Source organism: Passer domesticus, chromosome 8 (assembly GCF_036417665.1).
Source record: "Passer domesticus isolate bPasDom1 chromosome 8, bPasDom1.hap1, whole genome shotgun sequence".
Taxonomy (NCBI): domain Eukaryota; kingdom Metazoa; phylum Chordata; class Aves; order Passeriformes; family Passeridae; genus Passer; species Passer domesticus.
In genome coordinates, this window is record NC_087481.1 from 27,568,764 (window position 1) to 27,592,484 (window position 23,721).

The window sequence follows — 23,721 nt, forward strand, 5'->3', positions numbered from 1 at the left end:
AGGTTTGTATTTTGGCTGGATTTGGAAGCATGTTCTGCTTCCCCGAGTCCCTGATGGCTTTGATGGGATGAGTCAGGGAAGGGTGAGAGGCTTAGCACGACTCACAGCTTTTTCCTCCTTCTCCATTTCTGGGTTCAACTTCACAGACAGCACTCACAACCCAAAATTAGCCCGACATCTAAAACTCAGAATACACAGAGCTACTCCATGGAGGTTCGTTATGCTTAAAGGCTAATTACAGCTAATAAAAATAATATCAAAATGTTCAGGGCTCTGTCTGGCTGCTGAACGAGAAGCATGGTGCAAATCAGTACTGAAGGGAGAGCAAATGTGTGGTTTTAATGTATTTTAATGTTTACTAACCCAGCAGAGACATCTGACACCCACCAGGCATGTTTTCAGATAGCTGAAAATTAACAGAGATCATGGCACTAATTATAAAAACAATTAAACAAAACTGAAGCAGCACATTTTAATTAAAGAATCTTCCCTTTTGTTGTTTTTTTTAATCTATGCCATGTCATATTTCAACAGTAAAAAAAATCCCAACCCAAAGCTCCAATGTGCTGTCAGTTGGGTGAAATTGCCCTTGAAAAAAAGCAGCCACCGTTTCCCATCTGTCTGCAGAATAAAGAATTAATGAAAGGAAACCCTTAGTCAATTTAAAAATAATGAGCCATCAATATGGAGCTGCTTCAGCTCTATCAAACTGAATTAACAACTCATGGTTTATTTTTTTTTTTCTTGCCTCTGTCGCTTCTCTTTTTTTTTAAATCCAGTTGATACTAAAAGGCAAAAATCCTAAATTTCACACTTTCCAATCACCCAATTCCTTGTCTGGTTATAACAGGTAAAATTTACTAACTTAAGTTGGGTTTAACCTTACTAAACCAGGAGAACAACTTTCCAGCACCTTTTTTTGACACCTGAACTCCAAGCAGGCATCAACCATACCAAGGACCTGGGCAAAATCTGGCACAAGCAAAGAAGTGCCTGGAGCAGCTGACTTATTAGAATTAATTCAAATTATAGAGATAATTCTACTTGTACTCCAAGTTAAAACAACCTAAACCCCCCAGGTGATGGAGGGAACAGTTCCCTGAGGATCCTGGGTTCCAGGGAAGCACAACAATCCTCCAGAAGAGGCTGTGAGCCCACAGGAGGTGTCTTTAGTCCTGTCACCCCACACTGAAGCTTGCAGGAGCACTGCACACAACCCAAGCAGGCAGAACCCCACGCAAAGCTATTTATATCCAATTTTATCACCTATTTCTCCTCTCCCCCTCCATATTGACCCAGTGAGGCCCAATAAAGTTCATATATTTTGAATTAACGATGAAAAACACGTCCTGCCAATCCACCTCCCGTGCTGGCATTTACTGGTGCTCAGGAGCTGTTTGTAATCTTGTATTCTAACCACTATCAATTACCATAAAAAGGTTGAAGTCTTCACCTGCTGTTTGATAAATAATGTATGAGAGAGCTTAACAACAGGCAAGAAATAGCACTGCCAGATCTTTAACACTTAATATCCAACCAGCCCTGGTCCCCAGGGACCTGAACAAAGAGCCTGTGCTCCAGGGGCAGAGCCTGGGCAAAGAAAGGTGCTTTACAAGTGCCTTTTACAGAGTTCCACAGATCAAAACCTGTGGTTTGCCCGAGATGTTGTTAATAAAATAAATGGAATAGCAGGAAGCTGTTTGAACTGGTATCATATGACGTTCCAAGGGGGAAAAATAACACCTCAATAACCTGAGAGCTCTGTGAGAACACTGATTAAACAAGGAGGTATTTCCCCATCTTAATGATTCTATGAATTCTATGATTCTAGGAATTCTTACGAAAATACATATTTCATTCCACTGTTACCAAGCTTTTTTATTTAATTTTTTGTCCTTTCTTCTTTTTTTTAGTCCTGTTTGCGTGGGTTTTTTTGTTTTGTTTTTGTTTGTTTGGGTTTTTTTATTTTATTTTAAATAAACAGCATCATCCTTCAGGCCCATCCTCAAGCTACATTACCAAAGAAAAGCAGCATATCCTTCCCTCTCAGCTCCTCTCAGCCAGAGATCTTTAAAAACCAGAGCCCCCTGTGGGAAAGGTGGCAGGAATGAACACCCATGGTGACAACTCACCTTCAGGAGAAATGGTTTCTCACTGCTGAGATTAATTAAATGCCTGGAGGGCTTCAGCAGGAGCATTAATGCTGAACAAAAGCATGAAACAAACCCCGTATGGTCACTTCACAAATTTAACACCTTAAAACATTATGAGTTGATTCTGATGGGATTTGAAAGGGTTTTAATAACCCAGGGCATCTCACGACAGGTGGAGGTGAAGCAGGGAATCCCTCCCAAAAGCCTGGAGGGATGAGCTCAGCCTGTGGTTCCCCAGCAAAGAACTCCCCTGTCCTGCTGCACACACAGCTTAGAGGGAAATGCAGATCCTAGTATGCCCAGGCTGGAAAAATCAAGTGGAACACAGCTGAAACCACAAGATCTTTTTGACCAGAGCTTTGCTTTTACAAGAGAAGTGGGAGAAATGAACTGCAATCCTTCATGGCCAAGGGAAGGCAAGGACAAGGGAAGGGAATGGTTCCAATGACATTCCCCTTGGAGAGATGGATGCTGACAGCCCACTGTGGGTGTGGGGTCCCACAGAGAAACAGGCTCGATGTATATTCTAAAAAGGTCATATATATATATATATATCTAAACACATATATATAAATATCTAAATATATATATAGAACAGGCTTAATGTATATTCTAAAAATTTCAAGGGTAAAAAATAAACACCAGAAAATTCCTTTAGTAAATAAGTAACAACAAAAGGGCTTTCCCTTACCTGATTTAAAAAGCCAAACAAAAAACCCAAACTTTTCTTTCCCACAGAAAGCCAAGGGGGAGAATATGAGTGTGTAGAAAATTACACCATAAACATCAACCATTTGGTGACCCTCTTTCTTTCCTTCACTGAGAAACTTCTTACTATCTGATGAGATGTAGTTTACAAAAAAACCTAATGCTACAAAGAGACAATTCAAATTTTGCCTCAAATTAGTTCCTAAAGGATCTGGAAGAAGAGCTATGCCTCTTCTTCTGATACAGCAACCAGATCATGGAGTGATTTGGGTTGGAGAGAACCCCCTCTTGTTCCACCCCCTGCCATGGACATCTTCCACTATCCCAGGTTGCTCCAAGCCCCATCCAACCTGGCTTTGAACACTTCCACAGCTAGGGAGCCACCCAGGAGACCCAGACAAAGCCAGAAGGGAATTCCCTAGGGATCTCTGCTCTGTGGGGCAAGCAGAGCTAATTTGTGAAAGGGAAATAGATAAAAAGTGCCCTCTGACAGACAGGAAGAGCAACTCACAGGCCACAAAACTCAGAAAGAAATTAGGACATTCCACAGTTAATTGCAGTGAGGCACCATCATTCCCAAAAGAGTCCCCAAAGGGACTCTGTAAGATTTTTGTTTGTAAAAGGAAGGAGACACAAAGGTGTTAACAGAGGGAGCAACAACAAATCACAGATCATTAATACTGGAGGAGATCTCTGGGACCATTGAGTCAACTGTTAACTCAGCACTGCCAAGGCCACCGCTAGCTCATGTCTCCAGTTGTCACATCCACGTGGCTGTGACATTCCTCCAGGGGTGGGTGGATTTGCCATCACCCTGGGCAGCTGTGCCCGGGCTGGACAACCCTTTCAGGGAGGAATTTTCCCAATATCCAACCTCAACACTGGCACAGACTGAGGCTGTTTCCCCTCGTCCTGTCCCTGTTCCCCACAGCTGGCTGCCTCCTCATGTCAGGGAGTTGAGGAGAGCCAGAAGGGCCCCCTGAGCTTTCTTCTGCTCATCAGACTTGAGGATTATCCACCAGAAACCCCAAAAAGGGGAAGAAACAACCACATCTCAGGCCAGGACTCTCTCCCAGCCCTTTGTATATATTGGAAAGACTTGGATGCATCAAACAGAGGGTGTGGAGCTGCATGTGAGGGGAAATAGGATCAATAACAAAAAAAAAAAAGGAAAATAAATAAAAACTCTCAAAACATACAGACACTTGAAAAGTGAGGTGGTTCTCCCTGCTGCTGCTTTCCTCAGGGATGGCCTTTCTAAAACCTATTAATTCCTTGCATGGAAGATAATTTGTCACAGAACTGCTCTTTTTAAACTTCACCCTGTTGTGAAAGTGACAAAATAATAGGCCCAACATGAATGCTCAGCAGTGCATTTCAGAAGCAACATGTGCCAGGCTTTTCATTGGGTTCATAAACCATTCTGAGAAATAAAATTTTATGCCTGGTAGCAGCAACGTATAATTATTCTTCTGAACAGAGCCGATATATATTTGGGCAAAAACTTAGTAAAGTATTCACAGATCATGGAATGGTTTGGGTTGGAAGGGAACTCAAAGATTATGTACTTCCACCCCCTGCCATGGCAGGGACACCTTCCACTGTCCCAGGCTGCTCCAAGCCCCAGTGTCCAGCCTGGCCTTGGGCACTGCCAGGGATCCAGGGGCAGCCACAGCTGCTCTGGGCACCCTGTGCCAGGGCCTGCCCACCCTGCCAGGGAACAATTCCTTCCCAATATCCCATCCATCCCCGCCCTCTCGCAGTGGAAGCCATTCCCTGTGTCCTGTCCCTCCATCCCTTGTCCCCAGTCCCTCTCCAGCTCTCCTGGAGCCCCTTCAGGCCCTGGCAGGGGCTCTGAGCTCTCCCTGGAGCCTTCTCCTCTCCAGGTGAGCACCCCCAGCTCTCCCAGCCTGGCTCCAGAGCAGAGGGGCAGCTCCATGGCCTCCCTTGGGCTCTTTCCAGCAGCTCCAGGTCCCTCCTGTGCTGGCCCCAGGGCTGGGGCAGCTCTGCAGGTGGGGTCTCAGCTGGGCACAGGGGCAGAATCCCCCCTGCCCTGCTGCCCAGGCTGGGGCTCAGCCCAGGGCACGGGGGGTTCTGGCTCCCAGCTCTCACCCCCAGCACCCCCAGGGCCTTCTCCAGGGCTGCTCCTGCTGCTCATCCCCAGCCTGGATCCATCCCAGGCATTGCCCCAATCTCAATATAGCATCAGCACCTGGCCTGGTTAAACACCCTGAGATTCTTGACCCTTCAACAGCTCTACCAAACACTTCAAGAAAAAAAATGGGCTTATCAGAAGGAGAAAATGATCTCTAGGATTGGAGTAATGGTATAACTTAGAGATAGCCAGAAAGTCCAGACTTAATGATTTATTTTAATCAGGCTCTGTGTTCCTAAACAATTGTGTCAATAGGATAAAAATGTGGAATAGCAGAGTAATGATGAAAAATGATGCTTGAATAAAAGAGGAAAAATCTCTCAGAGCCATGGAGCAGAACATTTGGCTTGATTAGCCTTTGAAAATCTGAAAGGATACAAGGAGCTTTCACATGAGACTGTGTAACAAAATAAACCAACAAATGAAATTTCTGTTTTAGCCAAGCAGGGCTTTGAAATCCATCATTTATTGAATCATTTAGTGTTCCAAGCACTCTGCTGTTCAAAACAAGCAATAACTTTAGTGTGATCCTTATTAGTGATTCAAAGTTGGAATAAAGAGAAAAATTCTGATGTTTTAAGACAATCTGCTTGAAAACACAGTGAAGATGGTGGGAAAACATATGATCCATGAATTACTATGCAGTTATCCACCATTTTAAGATCAAAATAAAATCAGTGCAATTAAAGGAAGCTGGGACACGACCATTATAAAGTCATTTTCTCCCATGTTTTTTGTTCTCCTTCCCCTTTTTGGGGGAAGGGTTTGAAGGGTTATGAAAACATTGAGGACAGCTCATTACTCACTTGGTCCAGATCCATGCTCCCAGTGCCACATCCAGACACAAGTTGAAGAATGGGAAATGCAAAGCCATACCTGCTCAGCCACGTGTGAAAAGGGACTGGGGTTATATCATCACTTTAAATGGAAATTTAGGTGAGGTTTCCTTGGAAGGAAGTAATTTTTCAAAAGCATGCCTGGCTTACAGAAAGCATCTCAGAAAAGTAATGGGAATTTTGTCCTGGGGGACAGACTTCCCAAGATTCTCAGGTGCCTCCTGAAGAAACACAGAATTCCAGGATGGGTCAAAGCTGAAGGAGCTGAGTGGGCGCCTGGTGCCACCTCCCTGCTCCAGCAGGGCCACCCCAGAGCACAGGGCACAGCGTTGTGTCCAGATGGGTCTGGAATATGCCCAGGGAGGAGCCCCCACAGCTTCTCTGGGTATGGACACGGCTCTGCTCCAGGGGCCCAGCAATGGCACCACAGGAACAGGCAGGAACTGATGCCCTAGAAATTCCACCTGGACATGAGGATGAACTTCTTCCCTGTGCAGTGCCACAATGACTCAGCTTCTCACTTTCTGGATCTTCTGGCAATTCTTTATATCCCTGTTGTGCTCCAGAGGGATGCAGGGAGGGGCCCTGGACACCAGCCTGTACATCCTGCTCACTGGGTACTGCAATGGGATTTGCGTGCAAACCTTCCCTCCTCCAGCTCTTCCACAGCCCTTGGGCACTGTGAGCTCTCATTTTTAGTGTAGTTTTGTCCATTTTAATCAAACACTTCATCTCCCAACAAGGTAAGGTGGGGAATTCTTCTGACACAGGAGACACAGAAGAAGACCAGTTTGGGAGCCCACCACACTGCTGAACATGTCTCCTGGCATTAACTGGACTTGGAAAAGAACTGACATGGCTCCAACCATTCAGGTGGGATATTGGAATGAAAATCCTCCCTGTGATGGTGGAGAGGCCCTGGCACAGGGTGCCCAGAGCAGCTGTGGCTGCCCCTGCATCCCTGGCAGTGCCCAAGGCCAGGCTGGACACTGGGGCTTGGAGCAGCCCTGGGATAGTGGAAGGTGTCCCTGCCCATGGCAGGGGGTAGGAATGGAGGGGCTTTAAGGTCCCTTCCAACCCAAACCAGTCTGGGATTCCTACACAGGACTCAGCTGAACAAGGGTGAATTTTGAGAGGTTTGCTGGCTCAGAAGAGCCCCAGCAGATCAAAAAAGCTGATTCCAGGCTGAGCAGCTCCAGCACCCAAGAACCAGTAGAGCTGGGAATTTTGAAAAGGGAGCACCTGCCCAGAGATCTGACCAGAGATGAGGGAAGAAACACAAATGTATTCTGAGCTGCAGGGCAGGAACTCCATTGTTTCACAAAGAACTCACATAAAAAGAGCACTCCTCAGAAAGCAAAATTTTCTCTGACTTCAGTGTCACACCACTGCTGGTGGCACGAGAGGAAAGCTGAGCTCTCAGGATTGGGACAGCTCCATGGGACTTATTGCCATGGGACAACAGAGCCAGGCTGACCTTCCCTGGGAGCTGCTTGGAATAGCTTCCTCCAGATTTACCAACCCTGCTTTGAGCTCTGTTTTACACTCCAAAATTAAAGCAATACCAAAACACTTGGAAAGCACATTGCAGTTCTGGACACCAAACCCCAACCATCACCTCCCACTCCCTGAAGCAAAACTGATTTTAAAAAGCCTCAAAATGTATCAAATCTTACACTGCTTTGCTGGGACTGTGACAATCAATCAGGAGAAGACAAACAAAAAGCATTGCTACTGAAACAACATTTGCTGTTGCAAAACTCTATGGAAGAGATAATTAAGGGAAATATGCAGCTCTTCATTGGCAAAGGTAAATAGACACCCTGGGAATATGAATGGATCACGCACCATAATTTGAATAATTTATTCTGACTACTCAAACTGTCATAGACGAGTGTTCAGAAAAATTCCAGTCACTCTGAGGAGAATTTCCAGTAAACACATTTTGAAAAGGCCCCAGCATTACAGAGCAGAATCATGATCCACAACAATTACCCTTACCTCATAGTGGAGTTAAATTCCTATTTTTTGCCATTAAAACATCACTTCTCTCTCTCATCCCTGAAGGTAATTCAAGGACCTCTATTCCACCTCTACCAAGCACACCAATACCAGGTTAGGATATTTGTCCAACTGACAACACAAAAATAATTAAGTATTTCCAACCCTATCCCTGTTTTCTACCCTTAAGAATTAATCAGTTTCTCAAAGGACAACTTTTCTCTATTTACTTCCACCCCAAATTATCTCCTGTTTTTTGAAAATTTGATTTTATTTTTTTAAGATGTAATTAAAAAAAAAAATAACTGAAAGAGGAGAATTGCAGAGATCATTAACAACAGCCCTGCTTAAGTCCCAGCCACTGCTGATGTGCTGATAAATAGAAGTAGAATAATAAGCTGATCCATTTTACAGCTTCCTCAGTCTTTACACATTAGTCCTACAGGAAAAACATGAGAATTTAAATCCATGGCATAAAACCAGCATAAGAGACCAAATTGATTCATTACTTCCTAATGAAATCCTTAATACCCAAATCTGGAGAACACATTTCAGAAAAGAAATTAACAAACAGGATGGAATGAAACAAAAATAATTTCCATAAATTTCATCCTCTTTTCCCATCTCATGAATTTATAAACTAAATCAAATTGTCAGGAAAGAAGTAGGACTTCCTGGTGAACATTTTGATTGAAGCACCTGCAGGCAGAATTGAGAAGCAACACCTATGAGCCAACTGCTGACATGAAAAATGGGGGAAAAATATAAATAGAAGCTATAAAAATATAAAAAATATTCCATATTTCATCTCACTGAAGTAACATATTAGCTGAGTAAATTATGGAGGAAATTGTGGACATTTCTTGGACCAGAGCATTTAGAAAAATAAACCAAGTCAGCTGCAGTTGGGTGTCTCCTGATTCCCTGGCCCTGTCACAGCCTTTCCACCCCCAGCCAAAGAGGCAGCAGCAGGAAGTCCTTTTGCAGAAGTTTTCCAGGAATGTTCATTGTTGCCAGGGGACTTCTATGACCCAATTTATCCCCTTTCTCCAAGTCTAAACAGCACACCCCTAAACAGCCCAGGAATGCTTTGAACAACCCAGAACTAGAGCTAGAACTTCTCACAGCTCCACACAGTCTGGGTTGGAAGGCACTAAAACTGATTCATTGCCACCCCTGCCATGGGCAGGGACACCTTCCACTGTCCCAGGCTGCTCCAAGCCCCATCCAACCTGGCCTTGGGTACTTCCAGGGATCCAGGGGCTGCTCTGGGCACCCTGTGCCAGGGCCTGCCCACCCTGCCAGGGAATAATTCCTTCCCAATATCCCATCTAACCCTGCCCTCTGGCAGCGGGAAGCCGTTCCCCCTTGTCACTCCATCCCCTGTCCATAGTCTCTCTCCATCTTTCCTGCAGCCCCTTCAGGCACTGCAAGGCCACAGTTTGGTCACCCCAAAGCTTCTCCTCTCCAGCTGAACACCCCCAGCTGTGCCAGCCTTTCCTCCAGCAGAGCTGCTCCATCCCTCTGCTCATCCTGGTGCCTCCCTGGGCTCTTTCCAGCAGCTCCAGGTCCCTCCTGTGCTGGCCCCAGGGCTGGGGCAGCTCTGCAGGTGGGGTCTCAGCTGGGCACAGGGGCAGAATCCCCCCTGCCCTGCTGCCCAGGCTGGGGCTCAGCCCAGGGCACGGCGGGGTTCTGGCTCCCAGCTCCCACCCCCAGCACCCCCAGGGCCTTCTCCTTTTAGAGCAGCATCCATAGGAAACCCCCAGGCTCCACGCAAGCCCAGGGATGAGAGATGGAGCAGAGCTGCCCAGCCCTGTGCTGTGGCACAGTCAGTGTTCAGCCACGTGGGGCACACAAATCAATACAAATCCACTCCTCCTGTTAGAATTTGTCCAGAACACTCCACAAGGGTAACAGCTTCTGACAGAAGTTACTCAGTCTGGCAGCTATTGGATCTAATGGATCACCTCTCTTCCTACATAAAAACACAAAGCCGGAATAAACTCCACAAAGTGAGGCCTAATTTGAGCAGATTTTATTATGTGCCTGAGCCTGATCCAGCACAGATTTGTACTGCTGGCTAATCTAATGTCTTAGACCTGAGATTAATAACAACAGAACAGCATCAGCACCCAGAGATTCAGCAAAACACTGCTGAAACTCATCACTAAAATCTCATCATCCACCTCGACTGCACCCTGAGCTGGAACGGCCAGACTGGGCCTAGACACTCAGCCTACAAGTGGCCAGATTTAATTCCAAGCTTTATTCATTGGCTGCAATACCTTAACTTAGATCAGCACACCACACCACATCTCCATTGCCAGACAAACCAAATTCCAGGTTGGTGAAGATAAATTTGAAAAGGATGGTCAAAAACTGGTCAAAAACAGTCATAAACACACTAGGGAGCTGTAAGATTATGTAAAGATGTGGGGAAAATCTATGTGTGGGCAGGAAGGCATAAAGACAATGGCATGAACTGGATTAAAAATCAACTGAAGCACTTTCTCCCTGGAAACATTTCACAGGAATAATAACAACATGTAAACTAATAACTTGAATTTTTTCCATTATAGAAACACTACAAGTAATAGTGCACCAAGTAAAATGCAAAGAGTCCTCAAAGTGCCTTTATAGGAAAAATAAGAAAAATCAAGATAAAAATCACAGTTTGGTGCCTTTGCACACCTACACATACACTGCAAACTTGGGAAATGCTGTTCTCAGAATCCCTTGAAATGGTAAAACTAAGATGACTTTCCTTCATAAGGCTGATTTTTGAATTATAGGAAGCAATAGGCAAAAGTATTTTTATTTAAAGTGTGAGATGCTTATGAAGGCAATACAAGAATGTAATGGAAACATTTAGGCTGGAAAAGCCCTCCAAGGCTGAAGCACCTCCAAGTCATTAATTCATCCTTCTTCCTGAAACAGGAGGGAAAAGTAGGAAATTAACATCCAGCCACAGCTCTTAAGGAATATATTTCTTGACAGACCTGTGCTCAAGCACAGCAACCTTCCAAATTGACTTTACTAAACAACTTTTCCCCTTAACCAAAATGCCTGAGGTAGCAGGACTTTTCCTTCTTTAGGGCTAATTAGTTCACTTCCAGCCTTGGTGGTCCCTGAAAATTTAATTGAGTAATGAATATTCAGAGCATCACTCTGAGTCCTCATCAGCACACCTAAGCCCACCTCTGGAGGGAGGCTACAGATTTTGTGCCTCTGGGGACATTTCCTTCAATCCCTGTCAATTGTCCCTGAAAACCAAGTTAAACCAGTTTGGACCAGCATGGAAAACATCAATGTAATGATATCCATTCTTCCAACATTACAATATAATAAAACTGAAAATGAATTGGAGCAAGAGAACTAAGGGGAAGAAACCCCACAGCTTAGTTTCCTGCATTTTTGTGTCCTATTTCCCAGGAGTCCCTCCCCACAAGGGGTTATGGAAGGGGGTTTGTAGCAGGATCACACAGCCTCTGCCTCCCCAGGAAGTCAGGCTGAAGAAAGGTTGCTGCTGAGAGAGCAGGAAGATGAAAAGGTGGAAAAATAACACTTGACCCACCTACAGCCATGAAAGCTGCACTTTGTTGTGTCAGACATCCCCAAGGGACATGGAAGAGAGCAGAAGGTTTTGGGATTTGCTCCCATTATTCATTAGGGCACTCACACCATCATAATGGAAGCAGGGAGAAAAAAACCCACCAAAATAAAATCAAGCAAAACGAACACTGACTGGTTTTTCTAGGATGGGAAAGAACACAAACCATTCCTAACTGTGGCTTTTTTTTTTTTTTTTTCCTGGATGGAGCACCAGCATACAAGTTGCCATTTATCCTCACATTAGCAGAATTCACTTTGGTCTGCTTCTTTCCTCTACCCCAACTTCTGCTTTCTCTTCCAAATTCTAATTTAATCTCGAAATCCTTAAATCTTGCCTTGTAGAAAGAAGTCCTTTCCCAAGAGTATACTTTTCCATCAAAAACACTGCCCAAAGATTCTAAGCTCTTGAGAATTTCAGGCTGCTCATCTGAAGGGAAAAAGCATGTATGGCTCCACATGGAGGCCTCCAAAAACTTGGGGTACACTGGCAATGAGAAAGTCTGACCTAGGAATAAGGCTCAGTCTTTAAAATCAGGTCTCAAATCCAGTAATTAAATAAAAAAGAAATCCATGGGTGAAAATAAATCTCTGCCTATAAAAATCATGCAGAAAAATTCAGTTTTGCTGGTAATATGATCTGAAGTACTATCACCCAATTCAGTACAACACAGGGAAAACCGTAAAATAATTCATTTATTCCTTAAGAAAGGTCAAGTTCACTCCCTTCAGGATTGCTCGCATGAGCACAATTGCAATGTAATTTACTATTGTACCTAAATTACTTTATATAAAGAGATATCCATCCCATGGTGGCAAACTGTCAAATCTGAACATCTCTGCTGATCTCAAGAAGATCTTTAAAGGTCAGGCACGGTACCTGTGTGTCTGACTGTGAAAACAAGCAAGAGTTATTTGGGAAAATGTTTTTATTCTGTGAGATTTGCTGGTCTCTGACTTCCCGTGAATTAGGAATGATTGAGCTCAATGTGCCATGGCACAATGAGACTAATATCTATTTCTAAAGAGCAGGATTTTCTGTTTATTGCCAGAACACAATGACCACATGCACTGATGGAATAAAATGTCCCAGCCACTGTTTTGAGATCTTCATCCCAAACCCTTAGAAAAGCCATTCCAACCTCAACAACAGACCCTTGAAAATAACAGTGCCACAGAAGAACTAAAATAAAGATGAGATTTCACATTTTAAGTGAGCTAGAGACTTGCTTGTATAGGCAAGAAAAAAAATTAGGTGGATTTCTGCATCTCTTGGAAATCCCAATAAAAAGTTTGGTCACTGGAAATGTAGAACACCATGCATTCCTTATTAAGTTTTGTATTTCAGACTGAGTTGGGTTGGAAGATGCCTCAAAGCTCACCTCATTCCAACTCCCTTGCTGTGGGCAGGGACACCTCCCACTAGACCAGATGGCTCCAAGCCCCAGCCAGCCTGCCCTTGGACACTTACAGGGATGGGGAGTCCACAACTTCAACCTCTCTTTCCAAAGGCTTTCACAAAGTTTTTTTGATGGCAAAGTTGGTTTGGATTTATTATTAACCCCCTTGCTGTTAGCACAGATTTATTTCTAATGAGGAGGGAGGATGAAAGGCTAAGAGATGAGCAATGGTAGCTAAACCATTTCAGCTGAGGAGGTCATGCCACCAAAACTGAGCAGCCCACAACTGGAACACATCAGGATTCAACAGCAGCTTGCCAAGAACCAACACATCTGATTCAAAGAGCACATCCATCTTCATTGCCCTCCTTTGGACTCTCCTGACTGCAAGGAAAACCACCCCAGGAGGAAGGAAAAGAGCCTGGTTTTAACAACCACCCAAGTACCAGAGCTTTTCAGCACACACAGGTGTATTAAAAATTGGTTTATTGAGGAGTTTTACCCATAAATGCATTTATCCAGCTGACTTTGAGCAATCCCAACAAGGAAATCCTCCCAGAATAACAGCAGAGAGGTTCCACCAGCATCACCTGGCTTTATTCACCATCTCAAACACCTGTATCTGATAAACCACAGCCACACACAGCACAAAAACAGACCCAGCTTGCAAGGTTGAAAAAAAACCCAAAGCTTAAACACACAGAATAAAAAGCAGGAGAGAGTAGTTACTAACTCTCAGGAGTAACAGCTGATTGTAACAGGGTAAAGGACTTCATCCCATCAAAGTACACTACACAAATGTAATGCTCAGACCACAGATGAATAGTCTGAGAACTGTCTGATTTGTCAGGAGAATTAAGATACTGGAAAAAGGGACATTGATTTTCTTTTGCAATTTCCATGACTACAACCAAGTGTTTCCATTTTAGAGGTGTCCATAAACTCATGTTCCTCAATTCAGATGGAACCAACAAGCAACCTTACAAAAGCCACATCGGAAACCCAGATCATCACATTGTTAAAACTCCTTTCATGCTGCAGAGTAAAATTTCAGCTTTACCCAAACAAACCAAATACTGACCAGAAATTTGTCCTCTGGTACCGTCCCGCTGACTTAAGAAAAATTAAGAAGGTCTGTTTGCCTCAAGGGCCTTAAAGACTGGTTAGAAATAATTTGTGTTATAAATAACTGTGGGGCACTCACCGTTGCGACTCTCCTCGTCAATGGGAACTATTGTGGCTGGAGGACCTGTTCTGGCCAACTTGCAATCTATAAAGATGAAAACAAGAGTTATTTCTCATTCCAAAAGTAGGATCTCTGGGGTTTTGTTGTTGGTTTTTTGGTTTTTTTTTTGAAGTCAGCATATTTGGCATACTGAAGGTAAATTTTCCCTTAAATATGATGCAGGTATGAGGTACAACTGATTGCAAAGTTACACTCACAAAGGTTCAAAACAAAGCTGTTTTCTTATCCCTTACTCAGAGAAACTTAGTAAAGCAAAGGAGGATGTGATGATAAAAGATGTCAGGTGTGGTCCATATTTAGAACACTTGAACTGCAAAAACGTTATATGGTTTTTCCTCTTCCTTTGCATGTCATGAACACACGCCCCTCAAATCACAGAATCATGGAATGGTTTGGGTTGAAAGGGCCTCAAAACCCATCCAGTGCCACCCCTGCTAAGGACAGGGACACCTTCCACTATCCCAGGCTGCTCCAAGCCCCATCCAGCCTGGCCTTGGGCACTGCCAGGGATCCAGGGGCAGCCACAGCTGCTCTGGGCACCCTGTGCCAGGGCCTGCCCACCCTCCCAGGGAAGGATTGTTGTCACATTCCACCATGATCCACTTGGATGGCTACACTAATGAATCTGTTTGTGTTTTGCTCTAGAGATCCCATCAGGAATCTCAATGTGTGTCAGGACACAGGGAATACGATGGTAATTTAACCCAAAGACATAACAAAGGAATGATTGAAAGGTATAAATCATAATTAAAGCTTCACAACAGAAACAAACATAATTTGTATTTAATTGCAACAAAAAGGATCTACTTAGTGAATGGAATTTTAATAACTCTAAGGAGAACACAAAAGAAAAGCAGACGAGCAATGTTCAGGAAGTCATATTTTGCCATCTTACCCTCATATTGCCAGTCTGGAGTCAAAAGTTTAGAGTCATCAATGGAAGCAGAGCAGAATAACGAAAGAAAATAAGTAAGAGTTTGTTGGTTTACTCAAAAGAGAGGTTCAAAGATACCAAGCAGTACATGCAGAGCTAGCAAATGCATAAGTGTAGCCTTAAAATACATAAAAGCATGATCACCACATGTGATGACTGTTTTAGGACCAATCAGGTTTTCTACATTAAACAGCAGAAAACCACTATCCCCTTTAAAGCACATGGAAATAAAAGTTCATTAGGAAGAGCTTTTAATTTTCCAAGAGCCTCATTGAGTCAGTGAGAAAAGAGACAACCATTCTCCTTCCCAATTCACCACTCAGGACTATGTGAGACCACCCATGATTTTATAGACTTGGAGGCTCCTGTGATGCACAGCTTAACCAAACTCCATTTGTATGAAATGATACCTTCTAATCAAGCTCTGGGCTCAAAACAGGAAAGAAATACTCAGGTATTACTGGTTTGTTTTGGTTTTTAAGGTGTATTTTTTGCACACAAATCCCCACAGAAAATAATCTGTAAATTGAACAGAAGAATAATCTGAGGTAAATTCTGTTTCTCATCTTGTCATAAAAATTACACACTTGTGGACTTCAAAGGACCCAAACTACAGCTTGTTACAGCCCCTAATTGCCCAAGTACAGACAAACCTTCACTGTGAGGACAGTGAAGCATTTGCTCAGATCTCTATTTAGGTGAAGCCCCTAAAGGACATCTCTACAACACTTTTCCTCCAGCAACAGCTTTGTGTTGCCCCTGAGGAGTTCAAACATCTCAGCACCACAGGGAAAGGACTGAGCACGGCATTCCCTGAGCCTGTCCATCCACGTGGCAGTGATGGGATTCCCAGGGCACAGCATGGTGTGCACACAGCTCTGCCACAGCCCCAGGGAGGAGAGCCCCCAGGCTGTGTGGGCAATGTGCTCAGGGCTGGGCACTGCCCAGGGAAGAAGCTGTGCCTCCTGGGCAGGGCAATTGCTGGGCTCAGGCCCTGCCCGTGGCTCTGGTGCCATCAGAGATCCACCACCATGCTGGGTTTGTTGTCACAGAATCCTTCAGGCTGGAAAAGACCTCCAAGACCTCCAAACCCAACCCGTGACCAAATACCTCCATGCCCATTTCAACATTTCAAAGTGCCTTAGACAGTCTAAATAAAATTATTAATGCATGAACTCTCCCTCCTTTTTCCTTTCATTCTTATATAGTCTACTGTGATACATCATAATTGAAAATTTTCAGTTTGTTTGGTTTTTAAGAATTAAATTAACTATTATTTTAAAGCTTTTTTGTTTTGCAGGATTTAACAGAGCAAATAAATCACCAGGAAAACCACATCTTTCATACCACTGTACTTTCCTACGAGCACACTGTGTGGGCAGATAAGAAATGTTTGCATTATCTATATGAAATATGGCCTTTTATTTTTTTTTCCCTGCTCTCATTTTTTCACTAGATACAATAAACCTTCCAGGGCCATAACAAAATCAACTTTAACTTTTTTCTAGAGATGTATGTTTTCATTTTGTAGAGGTTTAGGATTTGGGGAACTGAAGAACCCTTCAGCAAACTCTTAATTAGGGCAAAGAAGCTCAACAATATAAGCTTTTACTGCAACTTTATTTTCAGGAACAGCCCTGCTATACCCCATACAACAGTGACTAGAAAAATAAAAGTAAAAACCAGACTAAATTACCAAATAAAAATCCAAAAGCAGGGACAATTTTTAAGTCTAAAAATTGCATATATCTTAATAAAAGAATAATCAACATTTTTTTAAAAAACTCCATGAGATTTTTGCCCCATCTTCTCTGTTTCCATTGTATTTTCTCCTTGCTGGGTGTACCAGTGAAAGTTTCAGCCAAATCAGGCCAACTTCTAGTTTATAGTTAATTACAAAAAATATCAAAATTACATACCAAATTGCATGTTCATACTAACAACTTTTCCCAAAGCTGGTTTTCCATCAAATACACCTGAATTTCCAGAATGATAAACAAAACACTGTACAGTGCATTTAAAAGGAATATTCAGCACTCCAATGTGGATCTTGGAAGTCTCAGAGAAAAGGCAGGACTGGCCACTGAAATACAGCAATTTTCAGAGGATTTATTGCAACTGTGAGCAGGTGAAGCAAGAAAATTTATCATGAGATAAATTTCAGTGAAAAGAAGAGATTAGAGGAAGAGCCAGAAGTATAGGAGGGGGAGAAAAAAACCCAAGCAGGATGGAAGTAGGAAACTTCTGGATTACCCCATGGCACCAGTAAGAGCTTTGTGAAGAAAAAAGTTTTATTGCATAGATAAGAGCTTACAGATTATTTCACATCACTTCACCATGCCAGCACTACCTAAACCTCCTTTTTCAGTCACTGTCACCTCACACTTCCCTTCTGCAGGAACAAACCTAACAAAGCCACAGATCCACTTCCATCACTATGCCCTGAACAGATAAATCTAAAACTGCAGCGGGGCACAAACTTCCAATTCGGAGACAATAATTTTAATTAAAAACCTTGAAGACAAGTAGCATGTTGCATATATATGGAGGTCCCTTTTTTTCCCTTTACAAAAGATAACCAATAAGCAGCAATATGGGTTCAAAAACCCTAAGCTCAAGCACTCTGCTGTACAACCAGACATCAGCCAGAGATGGTGAGAATTCCTGGGGACATGAAAAAACACCTCTGGACTGAGCCAAGTGCAGAGAAAAGTTATTGCCATCATCAGGAGGATGAGAGTCTGTCTTATAGAGATGACAGAAGCTGGAATTTCTTTAATTACGAAAAGTGGAAGCTCTCTGGAAATACACTTGGGTAAATTAGCAAGGAGGAAAAAAGAAATTCCTTAAGTTAAAGAGCAACACCAATGAGCAGTGTTCGTTAGGAAATTGTCCTCAGTGCTGTTACATGAAAGGCACTCTGTTTTTAGGAGAATCCCAGAATGCTGGGATCTGGAAGGGACTTTAAAGCATGTCCAATGCCACCCCTGCCATGGGCAGGGACACCTTCCACTGTCCCAGGCTGCTCCCAGCCCTGTCCAGCCTGGCCTTGGGCACTGCCAGGGATCCAGGGGCAGCCACAGCTGCTCTGGGCACCCTGTGCCAGGGCCTGCCCACCCTCACAGGGAACAATTCCTAATGTCCCAATATCCCATCTATCCCTGCCCTCTGGCAGTGGAAGCCATTCCCTGTGTCCTTTCCATCCATGCCTTGTCCCCAGTGCCTCTCCAGCTCTCCTGGAGCCCCTTCAGGCCCTGGCAGGGGCTCTGAGCTCTCCCTGGAGCCTTCTCCTCCCCAGGTGAGCACCCCCAGCTCTCCCAGCCTGGCTCCAGAGCAGAGGGGCTCCAGCCCTCAGAGCATCTCCAAGGCTCCTTGGGACTTGTTCCGCATCTTTCAAATTTTTTCTCCAGTATTTTTTTTAAATGATCCTCAGCAGAAATTATTTTATCACTAAGACTGCTTTATTCAGCCCCCAAAAATGGACAGAATAACTGCAGCCTCAAAGGTGACTTAGGAAGGAAATATTTCCAGAAGACTTTAAACCCAAAGAGCAGAAAGGTGCTCCGTGTCAGTGTATGGGCCTTGGCAGAACTCTTTTAGCCATTATTTTACCTCTTCCAATTTTATACTGCAGTTTATTACCAGAATGTATTACCAGAACATGCCTCTGTTCCAATTTTCTCAACAAAAAAACAAGTTGTCCTTGAAATTCCTGGGCATAATGGAGTAGTTTTTGAAGTCAAATCATGATAAATCAAACACACTTTAAAAAGGAAAAGCATTCCATAAATGAGCTTCCCTCCCTACAGTTTTCATGATGCATTTTATGTTTAGGCAGCAATGCTGGTAAATGGAATCCTGAGGCAGCAGTGCCCCTGCCCCAAACTCCTTACAGGAAAGGCAAATAGGACTTGCTGAATAAAACAAGAAGCTCTGAAGGCTTTCCTAAGACCTTGCAGCAAATAATTTCTGTTCCTGTTGTTAACTTCACTGTTTTTCCTAACAGTGCTTCTGGCTTTACCCTTCTTTAATCAAGAGAAGGGGATAAACAAAGGGCCTCTCTCCTTGGGAGCAAAGTGAGAACCTCTTTAGCAAACTCTCCATGTAACAGTGTCAAGGCTCAGCTCTATTTGGTTTCTGCTGGCTAATTTTCATTATTTTAATTTCTAATTATTTTTAATGAGATGGCTCAGAGGAAACTCTCAATCACTGTCCTAGGTGAGACACTCAGCAAGGTCAAACAGCCTGAGCACAGACAAACACAACAACTTGAAAAATCAGGTATTTTCCCAGCAGACACCTGCTGGATCATCTTCCTTCCACCTTTGAAACCCCTACAAATCCCCTTGCCAAACAGCATTCCTATTCCTTGGAGGACTTCTCTCTGTTTTACAGCTAAAAGCACAGAAAATCATCTATAAAAATTAAAACAATGGATAATGAACCAGCTAATAACAAACTTCCTGTGCGTGGAACCAACAGGCAACACCCAGAGCTCTGCAGACACCCAAGAGGAGAGTCTCCAGTGGGAGATATAAAAAACTGGATGGTCTTGGAGGTCCCTTAAAACCCAGACCACCCTGTGACTCCATGGTCACACAAGCTGGGGTTTGCCTGACAGCCAAATGTCCCTTCCAACCACCCCTACCCCACAAACCATGGGGGTTTGCAGTTTCCAGCAGCTCCCTTTCTCCTCCAGAGTTCTTCTCTTCATTCCCGCCATCCCCAAGACCATCTGCATCCTCACAGCCCGTCTGCCAGGGGACTGCCACCTCCAAAGGCACCAGTTCCTCCAGGAATGGCTTTCACTGGGTTTTCCACACTGGTCTCCTGCTCCCAGTCACTGGAGGGACTCTCAGACTCACAGGATGGTTTGGGCTGCAAAGAACCTTTGGGATCCTCAGTTACAACCCCTGCCATGGGCAGGGACACCCTCCTCTCTGAACAACAGGTTAAGGAGTAGCTGGAGAAACCTGAACTCCTACAACACTCTTTGTGTGTGGAGGTTACCAGGCTGCATAAGCTGTTGCAAATCTCTCCTCAAACTTTTGTGCGAGGCCCCACACTCACATTTCTGAAAGGCCCCATGCTCACCCTCACAGGGACAGCTGAACCTCACACACACAGAGACTGACAATGCAAGCATCCAGGTAAAGGAGTCACAGCCATCGAAAATTGCATTTATACTCCCCCTACCAAACACAATCACTTGGAAACCCCAAATAACCACTCATACTTCCTATATCTCTAAATTCCAGCTCAATGAAACATTTGAATGACGTGGGAGCAGTGTCAGGAGAGGGCTGTTCCGGTCTTCGTGTCACATGGCTTCAAAGTTTATTAAGAAAAATGGCTTGGCCCCAAAGCCCTAAAAGTTTAAGTGACTTCAAGCACAAAAAGTCTCCCACAAAACTCGAGAGGGGATTTGTATTTGCATTAACAGAACACAGCTGTGAGAAAAAAGTTCCCTAACTTAGTCCTACCCCTCCAAAGACAAAAGGAATTTCACCTTGACACAAAAAATAAGTGAGGAGCTCTTCAGGGAGAACAGCACAATCATCATCTGGAAAACAAACAGCCAACCTGAACCTTCCTGGGACACGATTCTGGGAAGTAACTGCAATCTCCTCCTGAGCACTCCTGAACTAAAACTGGGAAAAAATCCACTTCCATATGCTAATCACCAACTCTTCTTCCAGCTGCTGCAGAAGCACTCAATCATTACTCTGAATTATTTCATTATTTGTCTTATATTCAAGTTTGCTTTTATTTAGTCAGATAAATTGTTCCATTTCTTTTTATTTAAACAGTCACAGGGAGTGCAATGGGCAATTTCAAACTCCTGACTCAGTTCCTAGCAGATACTCAGCCCAATTGAAAAGACTTTCCATCTAATAAAGTTCTACCCACTAACTGTCGAAGGAAATTATTTTATTTGTGTGCAGAAAAAAAAAGTTAATTTTTTATTTTTAACTGAAATGAGGATCAGACTCTAAACCTTGTCAGTAATTGTGGAAGGCACCTCAGCATCAATCCCTTACTTCCTAGGGCTGCCCCCAAAGACAGGAAAGAACAAAGTATTAAGTCTAAAATTTGTCTTTTTGTTAATCTTTCCAAACTCTGCCTGAATCCATGAGAGTGTGCAGCATCCAGAACATCTTGGAGCAAGCTAAATTTGAACAAGTGATGGCTTGTTCACATGCAACCACCTCATCACAGTGAAGGAAGAAGCAGCATCCAACCATTCCCTACCGACCTTCTATTCCCTCCATGTCTCCAATAAACCACTTTATCATCCCCAAACACTGCAGCAAAAAAGAATTTATGGCGAGTTCAGGGCTCTGATCCGCTTCAGTGACTGTGAGCTGTCAATAAGACAAATGGCAAAATGGAAAATTCTTCAAGGAGCCACTAAAGCCACTTTCTTTGATATGCATGTGAAAGAAAACACCTTGGATAGCACAACATTCAATGTGGAGAAAATCTCTGTGGGAAGGAGGCAATGACAACTTTGATGCTACAAAAAGCCTGACCCAGCAAGCAAGTCCAAATTATTTCCTACAGAGTTCAAGAAAAGCAGAGGGGAATTTTCTAGGACCTAGAGGGGAGACAAAAAGTCTGGATTTGATATGCTGTTTCTTTTCCTCTGTGTTTATAAACATTTCAATTTATCTATCTCCAGAGAATTAAAAAAAGCCAGCTCTCAACATTCACCAGTTTTAGTTTTATGGACACTTTTTTTCAACCATGAACCCTTTCCATCTTAGAGAGAGGAAGAAAAGAGCTTCTGGAAGAGAGCTTGTAGAGTCAAAGATAAAGACAGACTGAGAAAGCTGGGGCTGCTCAGCGTGGAGAAGAGAAGATTGTGTGGAGACCTCACAGCTATTTTCAGAACCTGAAGGGACACAAAGAAGCTGGAGAGGGACGCTGCATTAGGAACTGGAGTTAACAGGACAAGGGGGAATGGGTTCAGAATGAGACAAGGGAAATTTAGAAGGATATTGGGAAGGAATTGTTCCCTGGCAGGTTGGGCAGGCCCTGGCACAGGGTGCCCAGAGCAGCTGTGGCTGCCCCTGGATCCCTGGCAGTGCCCAAGGCCAGATTGGACATTAGGGCTTGGAGCAGCCTGGGATAGTGGAAGTTGTCCCTGACATTGCAGGAGCTGGAATTTTGGGTCTTTAATGTCCCTTCCAACCCAAATATTCTCCAATTTTAAAGTATTTAAAGGCTTTTCTTCCCGTTTCTCTACATGGTTAAGCCCATCAAACACTTAGAGCTAAGTCCTGGAGACACAAAGTGAGAATCACTAAGTCCCATCCTCAAGCCTGAGTCACCAATTACACTATGGCCATTTTAAGTAAGGAATTAAGTTTTTAATGAGGAAGCAGAGACTTGATTTCTGCCTGACTGCCAGCTGGAAATTCAGAGTTTGTGTGTGTGGCACACACAAGATCCTGGATGGAACAAGCCCAGAACTAAAGGCCAGTGATTCACTAAAACACTGCCAGCACAATGAGTGCCATGAGGGCAGTTGTGCCCCTGAGGTGGCTGGTGATGGGACAAGCTGCTGAGAGAGCACAATTCAAGCAATCTCCATCTTTCACAACCCCAGCCTGGGGTCTTTTATGGATTGAAACCACCAGCAAAGCTCCTGGGAGCTGGCAATGCCTGGGAAAGAGAGAGCAGCTTTTCCAACCTGGAGAGGCCAGCAGTGAAATTCTTGCAGGCTGAGTTAAAGCACCTCACATTTCTCTCTGCCTGAACAGGTATTTCTGTTCCCAGCTGCACTTGATTCTCCAAAATGCCCCAGCTGCTCCTGAAGGAAGCAGTGCTTTGTCCTTACCTCCACTCCCATTCAGCAGGGAACACTCAGGGGGAAAAACACAGCCATGAAAGAGTCTCTAAAACTCCATTTACAAACGGAGGGTCCTCATAAAGAGCACATAGAGCCATACATTTAAACGGAGTAACCAAGCAACCCCACTGCAGGGGAAAATGCCCCGCCTTGTTTCCTGTGTGGCCATTCAGCTCCACAGCTGGGCAGTTTCGGAGGAGCTTGGCATAACCTTTTGCATTAGCTGGCTTGTGCTGCCATGGCTCTGCATTGAAAATGGCATAAGAAGGGCTTTCACGGGCTATTTTCAGCTCTTCCTGAGAGAAATCCCTAATTGGAGAGTCTGGGAAGGCAAACCTGAGCTTGATTCAGACCCATTTGAGATCCTGCTTAAACCTCCAGAGTTTGTGTGCTTTGATCAGAGTTAAGCTCTGCTCTGAAATTTGGAGCTTAGGCATTCCAAGACTTTAGGGAGAGGTGAATTTGGGGATGGGCTTGGTTTGAACTGCACAAAAAGTGAGGTAGTGGGACAATCCAGCACAAAAAAAAAAAGGACAAAAAGCAAATAAAGACCATTATGAAAAGCTCCGGTTCCATTTCAGGACATGCAACCTGATCAGCCAATTTATCTCGTGGCTTTATTCTGCCATTCTTTTTTTTTTTATTTTATTTTATTTACAGATACAGTATCTCTAAAGCGTTTGGGACCTACAAATTGCCCTGCCAGTGCTGTGCTCTGCTATTTTATTTTTACAGCTTGAGATGAATGCAGAGCCATCCCTCTTTCATACATTGTGCTTTTAGATTGAAATAACTCCCCATTTTACAAGCAGTTTTGGACTTGA

At 43.8% G+C, this 23,721-nt stretch overlaps 1 protein-coding gene across 1 annotated transcript in view; it reads right to left on the reverse strand.

The window, feature by feature from the left end:
- PCDH15 (protocadherin related 15) overlaps positions 1-23,721 on the reverse strand; it is a 651,760-nt gene that overhangs the window by 226,258 nt on the left and 401,781 nt on the right. The window contains exon 12 of the mRNA XM_064429942.1: positions 14,067-14,132. Within this exon, the coding sequence (XP_064286012.1) occupies positions 14,067-14,132 (66 nt within the window). The remainder of the gene's footprint in view (positions 1-14,066; positions 14,133-23,721) is intronic.